The sequence below is a fragment of the Mustela erminea genome, chromosome 9 (genome assembly GCF_009829155.1).
Source record: "Mustela erminea isolate mMusErm1 chromosome 9, mMusErm1.Pri, whole genome shotgun sequence".
Classification (NCBI taxonomy): domain Eukaryota; kingdom Metazoa; phylum Chordata; class Mammalia; order Carnivora; family Mustelidae; genus Mustela; species Mustela erminea.
In genome coordinates, this window is record NC_045622.1 from 86,431,551 (window position 1) to 86,452,090 (window position 20,540).

The following is a 20,540-nucleotide window of genomic DNA, read 5'->3' on the forward strand; positions in this document are numbered from 1 at the left end:
GGAGAGGCACAAATGCCGCAGGAGTTCGGAGGCGTGGCCAACATGACAGGAGGCGGGGCCCGGGAGGGTCTTGCTGACGGGACCATCAGGCTGTGCTGCGGGCAGCCCGTGACAAGGCCGGGAAGATGGCGGCCTCCTGGAGGCTAGGCTGTGACCCTCGGGTGCTGCGCTATCTCTTGGCCTTCGGCGGGTGCCGAAGACTAGAGCTGGTGAAGGGCGCTTCCGGGTGGTCTGTCGGGCGCGGAGCTAGTTGGAGATGGCTTCACAGTACGCAGCGGCTGTGGGGTGAGTGGTCGGGGTCGCTCAGCTTCTCTGTGTAGCTGAGTAATGGGCCTGGGCCAGGGGCTTTTTGATTCAGGGCCCATCTGGGTCTGAAGGTGCCCGGGGCTCTCTGTTCCTGAGACCTTTTCTTGGGAGGGGGCCGCCGACATGCCCTAGTGCATGCCGCGGAGGGTTTTCTTGGGAGCTGGAAGAACCTGACTCCGTTCCTGGGCCCCTGGTTGGTATGGCTTCTCTGTGACCTTGCCTTGGAATTTGGGTTATTTGTGACGCGCAGACACAGATCCTAAACGCTTTTCTTCAGGCCACTTCTCAGGTTCCCCTAGAGCTGTCAAGCTTCCCAAGGTTGCTGAAATTCAAATGCCTCTGGTAGCAGTTCGTATTCATTCTCTGGGCCCATCTCTATGGGGAGGTCTTTTCTTCCAGGCCCCTCGGGTTGCCCCGCGCGACGACTCCCAGAATACTTAATCTGTAAATACCTACGGCATCACAGTCTTGGGGCACAAGAATATTTTAAGCAAAAATCTTGGGGCACTTTAGGAGGGGAATCATACCAAGAAGTTATTAGAAAAAAATTGGCGTTAAGTAATGACATTAACACTGTTCATACAATTCTTTTAGTATTTAACAGGATGCAATAGAGTATGCCAGGCATTGTTTTTCTTTACGGGGGCGGAGGGGGATATGGCTAACATTATGTGTGTGTGTGATGTATTACCTGCCAGTCATCCTGGCACTCCACAGTATGAAACGAGGTGCAGTAGGCAGTGCTTAAATATTCAGAGCTACCTGACACTCAGAAAAAAAGTAAGTTACGAAGAATCACAAGATGAGTGCCCTGAGATTTTAAGATTTGGTGAGAACCAAATCTTCAATGAGAGCAATTTATTTGTTTCTTCAGCTTAATATTTAATAAAATACCTCTAGGAGTAGTAGTATTTTAACTGTGTATAGAATTCCCTGTTTTCCCTTTCCTCATTTTGTTAAAGATTAAACTTTCCTGTAGCCCCCAGATATTCCATCTGGGGTGGAGCTCAGCCATCTTCATTTTACAAACTACCTTTGGTGAATTGTGATGTTTTATGTTAGTGTTTGATGGGCTGCACTTTGACACTCACTACCTTCAAAAATCATGAAGCAGTAAAAGCTCAGTGTTGGAAATAATTTAGGAAGAGTTTTGGGGTTTTTTTTTTTTTTTTCAAATTCTTATTTAAATTTTAGCCAGTTAACATACAGTGTAATACTGGTTTCAGGAGTAGAATTCAGTGATTCATCACTTACATATAACACTCAGTGCTCATCATAACAATTGTCCTTAACACCTGTCACCCACTGAGCCTGTCCCCCACCCATCTCCTTCCATTAACCCTTAGTTTGTTTTCTATGGGTTAGAGTCAATTATGGTTAGTTTCCCTCTCTCTCTTTTTTTTCCTTCCTGTGTATTCATCTGTTTTAATTCTTAAATTCCACATATGAGTGAAATAATATAGAACTTATCTTTCTTTTACTGATTTATTTCACTTATCATAATATACTCTAGCTCCATCCACATTGTTGGAAATGGCAAGATTTCTTTCTTTTTGATGGCTGAGTAATATTCCATAGTGTATATATACCACGTCTTCTTTATCTATTCATCAGTCATTGGACATTTGGGCTCTTTGCATATTTTGGCTATTGTGGATATTGCCGCTGTAAACATCAGTTTGCATGTATCCCTTAAAATCTGTATTTTTGTATCCCGTGGGTAAGTACATAGTAGTGCAATTGCTGGGTAATAGGGTAGTTCTATTTTTAACTTTTTGAGGAACCTCCATATTGTTTTCCAGAGTGGCTGCACCAGCTTGCATTAGGAAGAATGTTCTTAACCTTGTTTGTAAACCAGATTCTTTAGAGAATCTTTGAAAGCTTTAGACCTACTCTACAGAAAAAGGTACAAATAAGTGCATGCAGTTTCATGGGTTTTCTTTTTTCTTTTCTGCCTCTTACAGTTCTCCTATATTTATTTTTTAAAGATTTTTAAATTTAAATTCAATTAATTAGCATATAGTGTATTACTGGTTTCAGAGGTACAGACCTGTGATTCATCAGTCTTAATATAATACCCAGTGCTTATTATATCACGATGCCCTCCTTAATGTCCATCGCCCAGTTACCCCATTTGTCCATTCCCCTTCCCTCCAGGAGCCCTCAGTTTGTTTTCTACCATTAAGGGTCTCTTATGATATGTCCCTCTCTAGTCTCATTTTGGTTTTTTTTTTCCCTCTTCCCCTGTGATGCTCTGTTTTGTTTTTTAAATGGCACACATCAGTGAATTCAGATGATAATTGTTTTTCTCTGATTGACTTATTTTGCTTAGCATCATACCCTCTAGTTCCATCCATGTCATTGCCATTGCAAATGGCAAGATTTCAGGGGTTTTTTGATGGCTGCATAATATTCGTGTGTGTGTGTATGTATACACACCATATCTTCTTTACCACTCATCTATTGATGGACATCTGGGCTCTTTCTATAGTTGGCTATTGTGGACATCGCTGCTATAGTCATTGGGATGCAGGTGCCTCTTTAGATCACTACATTTGTATCTTTGGGGTAAATACCCAATAGTGCGATTGCTGGCTTATAGGGTAGCTCTATTTTCAGCTTTTTGAGGAACCTCCATACTGTTTTCCAGAGTGGCTACACCAGTTTGCATTCCCACCAACAGTATAGGAGGGTTCCCCTTTCTTCGCATCCTTACCAACATCTGTCATTTCCTGACTTGTTAATTTTATACATTTTGACTGGGTTGAGGTGGTATCTCACTATGGTTTTGATTTGTTGTTTCCCTGATGCCAAGTGTTGTTAAGCAGTTTTTCATGGGTCTGTTGGCCACTTGGATGTCTCCTTTGGAGAACTGTCTGCTCATGTTTTCTGTCCATTTCTTGATTGGTTTATTTGTTCTTTGGTTGTTGAATTTGGCAAGCTCTTTATAGATTTTGGATACTAGCCCTTTATCTGATACGTCATTTGCAAATATCTTCTCTTAGGGGTTTTCTTTAGACCCCATTTAAGGACTCCTGCCTCTCAAACTCACTTAGACAATCCTCATCTGAAGCAGCATGACATTTTACCCAGTCCACTGTGTACCATGAGCAACATGTCTAACTCAGCCCGAACGTCATCCATAAGAGAGAGAACACTATATCCCAAGAAAGCCGTCTTAGTTTCCTAGTTCCTCCTCTTTTCATGTGTAAGGATCCTGGTGATTACATTGGTCCCACCAAGATTCTTTCCCCATCTCAAGGCCAACTCTTCAGCAATCTTCTCTCCTCCTTCAACCTTAATTTCTCCTTGCCATGTAACATAACATATTCACAGGTTCTGGATATTGGGATGTGGGACATCGAGGGGGGAAGAAGGTGGGAGAGCGGCAAGGGTATTATTCTGCTACCCCAGTAGCTAACTGTTATTTGGGTAGCTTTAAGTTATTAGGAAATCTTGGGGTGTATTTTTTTTCCCCTAATACTGAGTCCAAATTTGTCTCCTGACTTTTAACATATAGATTTTTTTGTTTTGCCATGGTGAATGCACGTGGCAGTCCTTGAACTATTTCTTTTACAAAGCATGAATTACATGGTATTGCCTCATTTTTCACTGAGCTTGGTAGAAATTATAATTTCATAAAACGAAGCAACTATTTGGTAATATATAGACTATATGAATTAAGTACACTTCCTGAGTAATTTCCACACTCCTACATCAACCAGGATCTTAAAGTCTGTCCATGGAAGTCACACTTGGAGTTTTGGTTTCCTTAAGTGGTGTTTGTTGGCAGCATTTTTATGAGTAATGACCTATGCCATGTGCTTAGCACTGTCTGTGAATTGGGAAGTGGACCCTCGTCAGCCATCTCACATCTGTCAGCATCATGATCTTGCCCTTCCCAGCCTCCAGGGCTGTGAAAATATAAATGTTGCTTGTAAGCCACCAGTCCCGGATATTTTGTTATAGCAGTCTGAAGGCACTGAGACACCAAGTAGTGGGGTCCTTTACTCAGAGCATATGTTCACAGGAAAGGCATACAGGTGAACAAAATTTGGTCCCTTCCAGCAGGAAAGAAGTTGGGGGAGTGGGTTTGAGTATAACAAGTAGCATCGATCACTTACTATGTACCATGTACTCTTCTCAGCACTTGACATGACTTACCTCATCGAGTCCTCACAGCAGTTAATGCTGTGCTCTGGGGATAGAATGATTTCAGCCCAGCTCTGCCTGACACCAAAGCCTGTTTCCGTAACCACAGCCTACCTCAGTATCTGTGGTGGCTTGGCCTTAGCCATCAGCAGAGCAGTGCCTGTGCGCTGAAGCTGTGTTTACCAGGTGTGTATTCTGTGTGAACACCTGTCCTTTTTTTTTTTTTTTTTTAAATAAAGTGAGACATATTTTAGTAATAGCTACACTGTGAAATAGTATTTCAGCAATAGTCCTGATAATCATACGGTTTAACAGTTACAAGTCTAGACTGTATAAAGGGTGGCAGAACCATTTAAGAGAGTTAAGAGTGTATGTTAATGTTCTCCCATCTCTAAGTTTCTAATTGATAATTGATGTACAGTTGATCTTTGAACAACATGGGGATTAGAGGAATTGACCTCTCCATATACAGTTGAAAATCCATGTATGTTTTTTGACTGCCCCAACTTAGGTATTAATAGCTCACTGTTGACAAAAGCCTTACCAATAACATAAACAGTGGATGAACTCATATTTTGTATGTTATATGTATTATATACTATATTCTTATATATGTAATTTTTTCTTTAAATGTTTTGGTATTTGGGCACCTGGTTGGCTCAGTTGGTTAAGCGACTGCCTCCGGATCAGGTCGTGATCCTGGACACCAGAGACAGAGTCCTGCATCAGGCTCCCTGCTCGGCAGGGAGTCTGCTTCTCCCGCTGACCTCTCTCCTCTTGTGCTCTCTCTCTCATTCTCTCTCTTTCTCTCAAACAAATAAATAAAATATTTTTTAAAAAATGTTTTGGTATTTCTATTTACATGATTTATCTGTGAGTTTTTTCAAATTTTTGCAAATCTCCAAAAAATTTCCCAGTATACTTATTTTTTAAAAACCTGTGTATAAGTGGGCCTACAGAGTTCAAACTCAAGGGTTTCCTGTACTCTGTTCAAGGGTCACCTATACTCTTAAGTGTTTCTCCTTGTCTCTGGCTTCATTTCATTTGCCTTTTACAGTAAAATGCATAAATGCCCAAACTTACACATGTGTTCCTTTTTTTGCGAGACTCATGTGAGTGGTGATTTCTTTTTGTCCTGTTCCAAGATTGCAAAATAAATGGATTCAAGTAGAATTTTAATTTTATGATTTAATTGCAAGACCAGTGTTGCAAGCTGAAACCGCTTGTGTGGTGTTTGGTTTTTCTTGCTCAGAGGAGGTAGTTCTGCAGCCACAGACTGACTACCTACAGTTCTGGCCAGCTTCCTTACAGATGCACCATTGGATACTACATTATGAAAGAATCAGCAAAGCCCTTAAACAAAATGGGGGCAATGGTGATTTGATTTAATTTAATTTAATTTAATTTAATTTTAGTACTTGGTAGGCAGTACATTTACTGTAGCTAGTGATCTGCTCAATACTTTGCTGCAATCAAGGGTATTCTTGTATTACATGAAAAATTTTAGGGGAGAATTAAGGTTGACGTATTTATAATTCAGGAGAGCTTCCTTGGGAATCTCCTAGTCTTGGTTTTTTTTTTTTTTTTTTTTTAATTTTTTTTTTTAATTTTTTTTTTTTTTTTAAGATTTTATTTATTTATCAGAGAGAGAGGTGGGGAGAGAGTAAGCACAGGCAGACGGAGTGGCAGGCAGAGGCAGAGGGAGAAGCAGGCTCCCTGCCAAGCAAGGAGCCCGACGCGGGACTCGATCCCTGGGTGGCTCAGTTGGTTGGGCAGCTGCCTTCGGCTCGGGTCGTGATCCCAGCGTCCTAGTCTTGGTTTTTAGGGGGGTGCAAATCTATTTGAAAAATGATAAAGCTCTACCACTTTTTGAGACAAATGTGTACATTCAAAATTTTCTGTGTGGTTCCTGGAAGCCCATGGATCTCCCTATAATTTATCTATGAACACTACCTAGTCTCCAGCCTATTTCCATAAACAAGTCTGTCATTTCCTGTAGAGAATGGTGCTACTTTGCAAGGATATTTACCCTCTCGGAAAACAAGAAATACATGTTTTTTATAGGGGTTCCCATTAGAAACAAATGGCTAGAGAATAACTTTATAGAAAGCCAGTAATTTGGAAATCTGGATTCATACTATTCAAATGGGGGGACCTTCCCTGTGGTTTGAAATTTTTCTCATTACTTGAGTGCCAGCCTCCTAAATCTTTATGTAGGGTCCTGGCAGGGAATAGATAGCGATCTAAAAATGGCTTATTTGAGGAGAGTTTACTAAACGATTTCTGTGAATTCAGGGTTTAGAGATGGTGCTATACTAGTGAGATGCTCTCCCCACTCCTTAGCATGGAGAGGCTTGGGGAGAGAGCAGTTGCCACACTAGAAAGGATGGAGCCTCAGAGGAGGATCCCTGAGGGGAGGATCTGTGGTGGACGTGCAGTCCTTCAGTTAAAGGATCCAACCAGCCTTCCTGACCCCGTAGGGAGGGAGTTGGGGAAATAAATACCCTGACCTTGCTCTCCTTCCTCCCTTCATCTCCTGCTTATCCTGTCCATTGGCTGAACCCAGGCAGAAGCCTGTGCCCAGGGAAGCCTAATGAAACACACAATGGTATGGGCAAAGCTGACGAGTAGATCTAGAGGGGCGAATGGGAGATCTCTCCTGTGCCCTCTGACTGACCCCTCCCTGTCAGTCATCACACTTTACACTTCAGGTGAACGCTGAGACTACCAAGTACTGTATTGTTTATAAATATGGTGGTTCTCGTGCTATGAGGGAGGAAAAGAACAAGTATAGTTGTTAGACTTGGAAGAAGTCAAGTGTAGTTTCCCTGGATTGTGGTCCAAGGCCAGGGCCAGGCTCAAGGGGGTAAGCACAGGGTCTATATAACTGACCTGATGTTCCTATTTTTGTATAGGCATTTTACAGCTGAATAGAAACCAAATCTATGTAGTTTATAGGGCTCTTGGGGCACTTTTTATAGGAAGAAAGATTTTCTTTTTGGAGCTGTGGCATCTAATTTTCATTTTTGTTATTTCACTTGTACTCATGATTAGAGTCATCCCTGACTCCTGACTTTCGTATGGCACTTCCAGTCTATCAGAAATTCCTGTTGGCTCTAGCTTTTGTATGTAATCTGGCCACTCCTCTCCAGCTAGCCTGGTCCAGGCTACCACTACCTTTATTCTAAATTATTGCAGGAGTGTCCCAGGACATAGCCCTACCATCACCCTTGGTCCAGTACAGACTGTTCTCCATACAGCTTTGCGGGCTGCTTCCTTTCCTCCTTCCTTTCTTCCTTTCTTTCTTTCTTTCTTTCTTTCTTTCTTTCTTTCTAGAGATTTTATTTATTTGACAGAGAGAAAGAACGCACAAGCAGGCAGAGCTGCAGAGAGAGTGGGAGAAGCAGGCTCCCCACTGAGCAGGGAACCCAGTGTGGGGCTCCATCATGGGACCCTGGGATCATGTCCTGAGCTGAAGACAGATGCTGAACTGACTGAGCCACTCAGGTGCCCCCAACCTTTTTTCAAAGTAGGCTTCACGCTGGGCCTACTCATGACCTGAGAACTCATGACCCTAAGTTCAAAATCTGAGCTGAGATCAAGAGTTGGATGCTTAACCAGCTGAGCCACCTAGGCGCCCCCCAGAGTTCTTTTAAATTATAAATCAGATCATGTCAGCTCTCTGCTGAAAACCTCCAGCACTTCTCTTTAAACTCAGAATGAGGTCTAAAGTCCTGACTCTAGTATACAAGGCCCTATCTTCAGAAATGCCACTCATTTCTTTCTACCACTGCTAGAATGAAGGCCAAACATTTGGACGATCTAATGGAAGATTCTGGGTGCCTTTTCAGTCTCTCAAGACAAATGGTCTAAATAGATAAAGGAGAATAGGTAACAAATTCATGGGTAGCTTCACTTTGTACTTAAAATTCTATTATTTTAAATTTTCTGCAACATTTGTAGTTGCTACCATCTCCAAACATATGCAGTTTTAATTTTTTTTCTGTAAATGATACAAATTTGTGAACATAAGCCGTTTATGTGGAACTGTAACCAAGCTGTTTTTAACTGTGGTTATTTCTCTTACTCAGAATTTTTTTTCAGGGTTTTCCATTGCTGTTTAAATAACATCAAACCCATTAATGAGGTATTAAAGTTAAGTTACAATAGTACTGTAAGGTACTGTAGACAACCACAAGGTAATAGTCCCAACATACTTTTTTTAATTCACATGCTTATTTTTCATTTTCATTATATTTTGCACTCCAGCCAAACTAAGCTGTAATTCCCACCTTCTTTGCAAATGATGTTCCCCTCATCTGAAATACCTGCTCATTCCTTCACCTTTTCTTCTTTGCCTGGCATACATTTTTTTAAGTTAGAAAAATTGTGGTAAAAATATGTAAAATTCACCATTTTAATTATTTTTGTGCATTCAGTTCCATGGCATTAAATACATCTACATTGTTGTGAAACCATCACCACCATCCATGTCTAGAACTTTCTCATCATCCCAAACTAAAATCCCGTGTTCCTTGATACATCCCCTTTCCCCTCTCTCCCCAGCTCCAGGCGACCACCATTTAGACCACCATTTACTTTCTTTCGCTGTGAGTCTGCCTGTTCTGAGTATCTCACAAGGGCAGAATCCTACAACATTGGTCTTTTTGTGTTTAGCTTATTTCACTTAGCGTAATGGCTCAGGTTTCGTCTGTTTCCTTGCAGGTATTCAAATTTCATTCATTTTTAGGGCTGAGTCATGTTTTAGTGTATGTCTCTACCACATTTTGTTTATCCATTCATCTGTTGTTGGACGCTGGGGTTGCTTCCACCTTTTGGCTAAAGTGAATGATGCTGTTGTGAACATGGGTGTACAGATATGTTCCAGCTCCTGCTTTCCCTTCTTCCGGATGTATACCCAGACATAGGAGGCCTGGATGAAATGGTAATCGTGTGTTTAATTTTTTGAGGAATCATTTTATTTTCCCTAGCAGCCACACCATTTTACTTTCCCACCAGCAATGCACAACGATTCCAATTTCCTCATCTTGCCAACACTTGTTTTCTTGGTTTTTGATAATAGCCATTCTAATGCGTATGAAGTCAACTGGTACTAGATCCCCTAGTACTTAGGTATGTATCTAGACTGCCCAATTAAACCATAATCCTTTTGAGGTCAAGATTCTGGTCTTGTATTGGTCCAGGGCCAGGATAACAGGAGCTCAAGAGGCACTTACTGAGGGCCTAATTGGCTCATTACCTTTTGGTAGAGAATGTTATGGGCAGCACCACTGAAAAGAAAACATTTGCTGCTGATTTTAATGAGAGTTTGGTTTTCAGATGTGCACTTAAGTTAAAATAGAGGTCAAGAATTAGTAGACTGTAACTGTGAGAACAAAGGCCAGATTAGGTAAAGGAGAGAGTAGAAAGGAAAACTTCACCTTTAGGCCGGGGATGTGAAAGCAACTGTCATTCCATCTTCTATTACTTGAGGAAGGAGGTGTAAGGCAGGATATTGTGATACATCTAGCCAATTCTGGATGTCTGCAGAGTCCTCCCTGTTAACCATTTCTATGCTACCTATTAGTAATAAATAGCGAATGTTTTTGAGACTGTCTTTTCGCCTCACTGTAAAGACTTCGTATATGTTAATCTCCTTTAATCCTTACAAAGTCTGTATTTTACGGAAGAGGCGACTGAGGCACAGAGTAGTTGAGTGACATATTAAGTAGTGGATCTGTAATTGAACCTAGGCAGTTTGGTTCCAGTGCCTGTTCTCTGAATCACCACGGTATGCTGCTGCTTACTAGGATTTTTATAAAATTAACGAATCATTTTCTTAAATAATAAAATATTTACCTTAACACAGTAATAGATGCGTATAGTTTAAATAGTCAAAGAGTACTAAGAGGTTTATAGCAATGCAGTGGATCTCTCCCTACTTCTTTCTAATAAGCACTGATAATGCTTATCAGTGGTGCTTATTATTAACTTGGTGCTTATAAGAAAGAAGATGGGGAAGCACTGATAATAAGCATTATTATAATAATATAAGCATTATATATATTATAATAAGCATTATTATAATAAGCATTATCAGTGCTTCCCCATCTTCTTTCTTATAAGCACCAAGTTTCGTCTCTTAGCTTCATTCCAGCATGTGCTCATCTCCCTATTTCTGTTTTACATACTACCTTTGGATGAGTGCTGGACAGGGGCATCCCCTAGGCTTTTGTTCCGCCAATGTAATTATTTTTGCAATTCTTGGTCAAATCCATATTCAGTATTTACACCCAATAAATGTTATACACAACTCGGTATTGTCCCAAATTATGATTGTTACCTTTCTTACTTTTTTCTTTTCCTGACATTATTGCCTTTTAAATTTTTACTCTAGTTTCCTCTGTCACTATTGCTGATTCATCCCACGCCATCCCATAGCTTCTCAGCGCGACTTTATTGTCAGTCATATCAGATAATTTCTCAGTTAATTTATTTTTTGCAGTTTCTGCATGCCTCCAGATGTGTAAGTTGAACCTCCATTTTAAAGGTCTTTTACTTTCTTCAGAGAAACAGTCTCCAGTGTCTCAGTGTTCTGTTGAAGGAGGGTGAGCTGTTACCTAGCACTGGACTGGAGGAGGGGGTGGAGGGGATCCGCATATCTACATCTCAGATAGCATTCACCCAATGGCCCACCCCCATTCCCCAGTTCCAAAGATTCTCAGGACTGCCAGTTCCTGGGCCTTTGGGGGATTGTGTTGTATGAACAGGTGATTAGCCTGGCCTTCCCCACTTCTGGCTTAGGATTCAGCTTTCTAGAATCTCTTCAGTCAATTAGTACTCATCCGTTTACTTTCCTACTTTCAAAGTTGTGTGCTGTTATTCCTTCCTTTCTGTCCTTGTGGGTCTGTATCTAAAAATAACAAAAAACAACACTACCTTTTTTTTTTTTTCCCTTATGTTAGATTAGTATTGGGCAGGGAGTAAGATTGAATAAACTTAACGGGAGAAAACTGCTAAAATGTAGATTATAAGAACCAAAAGAAACAAAAAGCGCTTATGCAATATCACCAACCAGAGAACCAGTTCTGCCATTTTGGAGTATATCCTCTCAGTCTGTGTGTGTGTACAAGCTAAGCAGGTAGGAAATGGGTTATGCCATACATAGTGTTTGTGGGCCATCTTTTACCATGGCAAGACCTGTAAATGCGGGTGCCTGGGTGGCTCAGTGGGTTAAGCCGCTGCCTTCGGCTCAGGTCATGATCTCAGGGTCCTGGGATCGAGTCCCACATTGGGCTCTCTGCTCGGCAGGGAGTCTGCTTCCTCCTCTCTCTCTCTCCGCCTGCCTCTCTGCCTACTTGTGATCTCTCTCTGTCAAATAAATAAATAAAATCTTTAAAAAAAAAAAAAAAGACCTGTAAATGCTGTTTTTACAAGTTATTCATGCATCTTCTGTTGTCCTTTGGCCTTTTCAGTTTATTCTTACACTGGTAGTACACCAAAGTCACTGTTTGAATAAAGATGATATATAGGACAAGCACTCATTTTTTTAAAAATTTGCTTTAGCCTCCTTTATTCAAAGCTCAGTGTTAATACTGTTTTGTGCCCTGGTGTTGATTTTTAAATTACCTGTACTTCTTCATTGTGCTTTATTTCATCCAGCCTGCAGATGGCAGAATTGTTTTATTTTTAACAGGTATTTTAAAGGCTAATTATATTTAATGAGTTCCTGCATTGGAAAGAGAGGTGATTAAATGAGCAGCATCTCTCCCTATTAGAGAAGAAGCAAATTAATGTGAAGAACAGGGAGGCACACTAAGAAAGTATTGGATAATTTACTTCTTCACTTGGTCTATCTTCACGATTTTTTATGTATTTGCATAATGGTACTATAAATGGACTAGAGCCTGATGCTGAAGCGTTATCATATGTAAACTGCTATGTTTCCTTAATTTCCTCAGGCACAGTAATGGAACTCAGATCTGCTTCATATTAACCACAAAGCAATTTGGTCTGCTTTTATATTTTAAGGGTTTGCATATATTGTTGTTGTTGTTTTAATCTGGAGATCTCTTTGAAGTGATGTATAGAACATTAGTTTAAAGGTTTGATATAATCAATTTTATGTGAAGTATGAGTGTTTTGTTCTTAGCATAAAAGAAGTTCTTTAAGGAACAAGAAGTAGAATTAGATTAGTATACCACATTTAAAGTTGAAGACAGAATTATTCTGCAGAAAGATTAGAAGAGCAGATTTGAAGACATGCAGGAATTGCTTAGAGAAGCTTATAAAATTCAGTGATTGGTAAATTGCTTGTGTGCTTGATAGGACAAGTAAAACAACAATACACTAAGCAAAAAATTTTAATTTATTGTGTCATTCTGTCGAAGGAAAAAAAAAGATTAGTACAGTTCTAGTGATTTTTGAGACTCCACTTTTAAAAATCATATTTTAAATATAAACTGGAAATGTACATTGCTGTAGTCATCTTAAAACTTTTTACATATGTTTTTAACTGCAGAAGTACAGACTTCATAAGCGATTAGCTATAATTTGTTAGTTTGCTAGAAAGGAGTAAAAGGCTAAGACTAAAATAACTACCAAAGAGTTAAACTCTAACTAAAATTTGGGTGTATTTTTGAGTATTTGTTGAAATAACTGGTATTACCCGTGGAGAAGAAAACACATTTCCTTTATTCTTATTCATAGTAGTGCCCAGTTATTTGTAGGAAATACAGTTGGTGCTCATTTCACGGCCTCGACTTGACAGGAAGAAGGTCGTGGGATGCACTGCTTACTGGAATGAAAAGGGAAGCTATATTTAGTTTCTCTAATGAAATTAAAAATATTAAGTATAGGCCAAAATTCCAAGAAGTCTAGAAAAAAGCCCAAACTATCTGAATAGAATTGACAACAGCCATAAAGGGCATATATTAATAATGTGCAGCCTGTCATTCAAAGCTGATATGATTGTATACTTGTTTTCCACTGGAAAAATACATTTGAAAAGATATGTATAATGTTCCAGTCAAACGAGAATATACTAGAATGAAATATGTACCATTATGAGTAAATTGATGTTTATGTTTTGAGGTGATTTTCTGGTATTAAGGGTAGATTGGCTGGATTAATCAGAAAATACATTGCACGCTTTATTTCTGTAGTAAACTAGTGTAATCAATCAGGAGGTACTACCAAATAAGAGATGTCCAAAATGTCTTTCTTTGGTTTTTGTCACCTTCATTTCAGAACTGGATGGTGATCTATTACAGAATTTTTCTATTTTATGGTCGTAATTCAGAGAAGAAATTTCAGTTCATCCTTGAGGGGTGGCTGCATGAAGAATGATTATGTTCTTTTTATTTTTAAAATATGAAAATTTTTGAGTTTGTGATATGGTAATTTGGAAAATAATACTTAATAAATACAAAAGTTTCATAATATAGTCCTTAATGTCAGGAATAATGGTAATGTGAATGTCTCATAGGTGAGAGATAATAAGAGATAGAATCATAAAATAAATATGAATTCTATCTTGGCAACTGGAACCAAGGTATAAAAATGCTGAGGGGAGATTTTGTTTTGGAAACTTGATTTAGTGTTTGTCAGAAATTGGAATCTGGACGTAGAATCACTGAAGTCCATTTATTTTGTTGCTTTGAAATGGAACTCTATTTGATATAAATTTCATATGTATGTGATTATGAAATAGTCTGTCTCATAATACCAGCCTTGAGCTGTTTGAAGGAAGCAATATATTGGGCCTTTTTTGGAAGCTGTGTTTTTCAAGAAGAGGCTGACCTCTTACCATGGTGCTATTAGAAGGTAAATTTTTTATTTGCTTTTTTTTAAAACCCCATTTGTCACTGTGAACTTAAAAAAATTAAAACTGGAGGCTTAGACTCGCCAAACATTTTGAAGGCAACTGTTTTTATTTGTTTTCTACATCAAGCCATGAGAAAATGAAAGAGGCACGTGCAATGTAATGTAAGGGATAAGAAAGCTTATTTTATTGTTTTTAAATAGGGTTAGTTTATCAGCTTCAAGCACTTGGAATTAAGCATAGGCTTGTTACAGTTCAGATTTGGAGATGTACCACTAATATTGTTTGCCTTAACATTTGCTAATGTTAAGTTTGCCTTGTGTGTGTTGTGTTTTCTCTAAGTGCATGTCCCTGAATTCTAATTCACTTAAAAATCTGATACTCTGGTGTGTTCTATAGACAGCACTGCGCCACGGTCGGGTGTAGTAGTTTGCATTCTTTTCCCATTCAGTATCTTAATGTGTCTATTTTAGTCCACGAGGACTTATTTTACTAAAGAAAAAAATGTGCAGATGTTTTTAAGCTGTATTACATTCATGGTTTGAATCTTAACTAGACGGAGCTGGGAAATTAAATGAAACTGTGGCGGTAAGAGTTTTAGAGAGATGTAGTACACAGGAATTGATGACCTGTGTTTGCCAGTCTCTTCTGTGATAAATGTGTTTTAACAATAAATCACATTTTAATAACATACATGTGTTAATAATAATACATTAATAATATATAATAAATAAGGATTTATCAGGAATTAGGATAGTCAGTTGTGGCTGGTTTTCCTCCCTTATTTTCAGGATATAATGCACTTAATGATTACCTGCTTTCTTCTACATTCAAAATATTCAGTATTAGTAGTAAAAATGGTATTTTGATACAGGAATTTTTTTAAGCCCGAGGTAGGGAAAGGACTTGTTGGGAAATTTGACCGAAGATATGTTCACATGGATTTGAGATGTCTGATTTGCTGTGTTTGGATTTCTGGGTGAGTAGACTATGAATAACCAGTGATTAATTGATGATCTGTGTTTGTAAGGATCATCAATTAATGATGAAAAGTATCTGTGCAGTATAGTCAAGTATAGCCTTGAGGGTTAGGCAGGAGGAATTCAAATCCCTTAAGCAGTGGTTTGTAGTTGTCTCGTGGATGAAATGGGTGTGTTGACTTAGAGTTTAGTTTGGGCCCTACCATGGTTGGGGTATTAGGAGTGAAAAATTCTGCTTTTCTGTCCTTCTTTGAGTTTGGTACCTATTGAGAGAAAGGCAAAAAAGTCAGCTGGAGATCAAAGTACCAGTTTCAGTGTGGTGGTTTTATTGGATTAGAGGATGTGACTTCTATCTGTGGCCGTTTGCAAGTTGTGCTTTCCAGTTTAACCGCATATTGAGACTTTGGGCTTTTGTTTGAGGAGTGTTCCTGTGTATAAAGCAAAGACAGATACCTGAATTGCTCCTCACACCCAGTGGGGCCTGATGGCCCGAAGAGAGGTAGGCCTGCTATCTGCCTTTGAAAGGCAGGGCCAGTTACACCTTGCACAGGAAAGAGTTGAAGGGGAGATGCACGTTCCTCACGGCAGGCAATTCTCTCTCTCTCTCTCTTTTTATTCATTACTTATTTTTTTGAAGATTTTATTTATTTATTTGGCAGACAAAGATCACAAAGGGCAGAGAGGCAGGCGGAGAGAGAGGAGGAAGCAGGCTCCTTGCTGAGCAGAGAGCCCAACAGGGGGCTTAATCCCAGGACTCTGGGATCATGACCTGAGCCAAATGCAGAGGCTTTAACCCATTGAGTCACCCAGGTGCCCCGATGTTTTTTTTTTTTTTTAAAGATTTAATCTATTTACCTGAGAGAGCGAGAGAGAGTGAGCAAGCTAGGGAGAGCGAGCGTGCTCAGGTGGTGGGTTAGGGACAGAGGGAGAAGCAGACTCCCCGCTGAACAGGGATTCCCAGGATCCAGGGATCATGATCTGAGTTGAAGGCTGACACTTTACTGAGGCACCCCAGTGCTTAATTCTTAAGAGAAAATGAGGAAGGGGCTGAGGCAGGTGTGTGTGCTTGGTGGAGAGAGAAGATAGAAGTTTCTCTCCAAATGCTTCCGAGACGAAACTCCTTTACCATGAAGCTGTAGGAACTCTGTGCTTGAAGTCACAGTAAATTAGTTCATTTTCCTGAAAGAAATATTTAACCTCCTTTAACATTAGTGTTCAGATCCCTTGTTTTAAACCCTAAAATGTCAATGGAAAAAAAGAAACCCTATCCTGTACTTTTTCACATTTGAAATGTATTAGATGTGCTTTTATAGTGTTTTGCTTTTTGGGGTCAGAGAGTGAATGATCTGAGAGGATAGGTTCTGTGGAAGGTTTCAGGGAATGTAATTTCTTACCATGGCTACTGCTAGGAGTTGGTATATGCTATTAACTGCTTTATAGGATTTGAATTTTCATATACATGAATATATATTCAGTATATTCATATACACCCATTCATATATATATGAATATATATATTCATATAGGATTATGTTAATGTACCAGTTGGATGCTCCTTGAGTATGGTCCTGGACACTGGATGACTATTGGGAAGCACATCTGGACAAATACAGAAGAGTGTGTCCTTTTTGATATCCAAGGAGAAAGTAGCTTTGTTTCCCTGAGGGGTCACCCTAGTTTGAGTCTACCTTTTTGGATCCCTAATTGAAATGTTGTATGGAACAGTCTGAGATTAATTTAACCATGCAGGTTCACTTTCCTGGTCCTCTTTGACAAAGCAGATCTTTTCTTTTCATGCTTACCAGCAAGAACCTTTGATTCTTGAATAGTGTAATAGTAGAGGAAAATAAAAAATATAATCAATTTCTTTTTTTTTAAGGTTTTATTTATTTATTTGACATATCACAAGTAGACAGGCAGGCAAAGAGAGAGAGGGAAGCAGGCAACCTGCTGAACAGAGAGCCGATGCAGGGCTCGATCCCAGGACCCTGAGATCATGACCCGAGCCGAATGCAGTGGCTTTTACCCACTGAGCCACCCAAACACCCCTATAATCAATTTCTTAAAGTCTATTTTGATTACTTTGTTGTAGGTTATCAGAACCCTAGTACTTTTTTTTCTTTCTTATTTGTTTTTTCCTTTGGTCATTTTACTTGTATTTTTTTATAGTGATGAACATGAAGGAGGTGAAACATAAATTAGCTTTTTTTTTTTTTAAAATCTGGCATGCATCTGGCTTGAAAATATACATGACTGGGGAACTATGAAAAAGGAATTGAAAGTATTCCAATAAGAGTTTTATGTTGTTAAAAAAATGACAGCTTTATGTTTCCATACTGTTTACTGGAAACAAACAGTTAGTTTGACCACTTGGGAGTCTTTTAGGTTTTAGAGTATTTTCTTTCTCAAATTGAGTTTGATTTTAGCATATTTGAACTTTTCATTGATGCCTCATGAGTTGCATTATTTTTTTATGGCTAATCTTTCCTTTTTCATTTTCAGCTGATCCCATTAAGATACTGATGCCGTCGCTCTCTCCTACAATGGAAGAAGGAAACATTGTGAAATGGCTGAAAAAGGAAGGTGAGCAAGTACACTACTAATGCCCTGTGTTATTTCGTTGTTTGGGGTTCTTTTCTAATCAGCTGTATTATACAACACATGAAATAAATCACATCCTCCGCTTGTTATTTTACGTTTGCTCAAATAAACTTTTCCCATGGTAATGTATAATGTAGGGAAGGTTTTCTGGGTTCAACCTATTATCTTTTCATAAGCAGAGAATGGTTAAATATTTTGAGACATGTTTTTCTGAATTTTAGTTTTTATACTTAGTTTTTAGTATCAACATCATAAATTTGTTGATCCCCTTAAGTTAATTTGTGATTTTATGACAATGCTATCTGTGTGTTTGTGTGTGTGTGTGTTTCCTGAAGCTAAGCAAGATGATTATAAATTTCATTGGCAAGAACAAATAAGAATAATAGAGAAAACTCTCAAGAGCAGTAGAGAAGGATTCTAGCCCTACTAGATTGTGAAATGTATTACTATGCCTCCATCATACAGAGGGACAAAGGAATGATTAATGTGAAGCCATCTGGAGAAGGAGACTTTGTATTTCTGGTTGATGCTTTCTCCCCACCCACCACCTCTGGTCATTGCCACATGTGGCAGTAGAGTAACCTTCCCCAGTACAGGTATTGACTGGGGACAGCTTCCTTCCGCACTTGATGTAGCTGTGTTTCCCTCTGCTTTACTCATTCTGCAACATGTTTAACTTTTGTGGAGGAAAGAGGTTGTTAGATATGCAGAGAAATGGACCATGTGAGTTCCCACAGCCGTTATTATGCTTCAGCTTGAAAAATGATGAATCAAGTGTTAAAAACTGAAAGAGGAAAGCTTAGTATGACATGACTTGGGATGCCATATCTGATTCCAGAGACTAGCCCTGGCAAGGACTTGTATGTGACTTGGTGGACACAGATGTTATCCAGGCAAATTCTGGTATTGAGTGGTCCAGTCTAGCACTTATAAAATAACATTGAGAGAGTTTAGGCAGTGGACGAGAATTCAGTCTGACAGTTATCCTCTGATTCCAGGAGATAGAGCCATTCATGGTTTCACTTTTGCCAATGATGAGAGATATGGGGATTGGGAAGAAGGCTACAAGTATTTACTTCTGAACCGTAGCCAAATAAGCTTAAGAGTTTACGAGGAGGCCTCAGTTCTTTGAGGGAGATTGGCATGCTAGGTAACACAGCAAGATAGATTACAAAATGGACCTCACAGCAGGAACTTGGGACTAGGGATTAGACCAATATGGAGGTTAGGAGGTGTGGTACAGTGAGGCTGTGTAGATGACTATGACTGGTTCTTGCTATGCTAGATACCACATCTGGTTGGAAACACTACTTAATTCTGTTGCTCAGTGGGGAATGTCTTGCTATGTCTTCTTTTCCTTTTATGACTAGCATGTAATTGGAACACACCCAGCAACACAGTTAGTGGTTGATCAGTAAATATATTGGCAGGGGAAGAATAAGCCAAAAGCAGGAAATGTGACAGGGATCTAAGCTTTGGAGATGAGGTACTATTTGACCTGGCCCTTGTAGGGGTTTTGTTTTTTTTTTTTAAATAAAAAGGTGTGAAAGGCCATCCTGGGTAATGTTAACATTTTGGCAAAGTGTTGGAAGTGAGGTATCATGACATATGTTTTGGCAATAGTAAGTAGTTCAGGCTGCATTAAGGGCATAGTGTGTGTGATGTCATATTGATTATAGGAAGGATATTAAATACTAGTCATCAGTTTGTCAGTCTGTGAAGGTCTTTATCCTAAAACCAAGATAAAGCCACACTCATGGTTATTTTATAGGAAGTGATTTCTGTATGCTTTCTTGAGCCTTGTTTGTGGCATTACATGGAATGGAGAGGCCCTAACGGCAATCTAGTGTCAAGAGCAAACTCTAAGTCATTTAATTGCCCCCTTTTCCCACTCACATTGGAAAGGTCCCTGAGGACTTTCAGTCACTATGACCATCTAAGCAATGGGGTAAGGCTTCTGCTCACTACTAAATAGAAAATTATAAAGCAAATTTCTTAATGGTAGGTGGTGCTTAAAATACAAGAAAGGGGAATCATCAAACGCTAGCAGCACCCACAGTGGTGAGTAGGAATAGGAGCCATGTGCCCCGTGGTGACCGGAAGTGGAAAGAATAAATGAGATTGGGCACAGGTGTTTTTGAGGGAAGAAGGAGAGAGCAGGAGGAGGGGAAATCAAGAAGTTAGGTTTAGGCTTTTATATGGTAAATTTGAGATGCTTATTAGACATTGAAGCCAAGGTATTGAATAGATGATTCATTGTAGGATTTGGAGTTCATGAGTGAAGACTGACTTAGAGATAGAAATTTGAGTGTCATCAGTATTATATGGATGGAATTGAATGCCATATCATAGATAATAGGTGAATTCATTTGTTTGACTTGAGATCTCTGTGGAATAAAAAATGCTTACTCCCTTGAAAATTTGCTTTCATAGCCTGCCTCATGAGGCTTTGAGGTCCACATTTATAATACTTGCATTTTCTGGGAACCCACAGTGGAGATAAAGTGGTTCTGAGCTGATAATCTTTTTGGATTACCTAGCAGAAGCCATTATTTTGGAAAGACACAGTGTCCAGTCCAAGCCGTACAAGATTACTAGATAAAGTCCCACTTACGAAGAGTTCATAGTCTTTAATTTAATAATATGCATGGAAGCAGTCTTTTAGGAGCAAAGGGCAT

The 20,540-nt window shown here is 39.3% G+C and overlaps 1 protein-coding gene across 2 annotated transcripts in view; it reads left to right on the top strand.

The window, feature by feature from the left end:
* PDHX (pyruvate dehydrogenase complex component X) overlaps window positions 1-20,540 on the top strand; it is a 70,842-nt gene that overhangs the window by 282 nt on the left and 50,020 nt on the right. The window contains exons 1-2 of one of the 2 annotated variants that reach the window (XM_032357546.1): window positions 54-285; window positions 17,764-17,844. In XM_032357546.1, the coding sequence (XP_032213437.1) occupies window positions 126-285; window positions 17,764-17,844 (241 nt within the window). In that variant the 5' untranslated portion in view covers window positions 54-125. Of the gene's footprint in view, window positions 1-53; window positions 286-17,763; window positions 17,845-20,540 lie in introns of those variants that run through there. The other variant, XM_032357547.1, reaches the window with a different exon arrangement.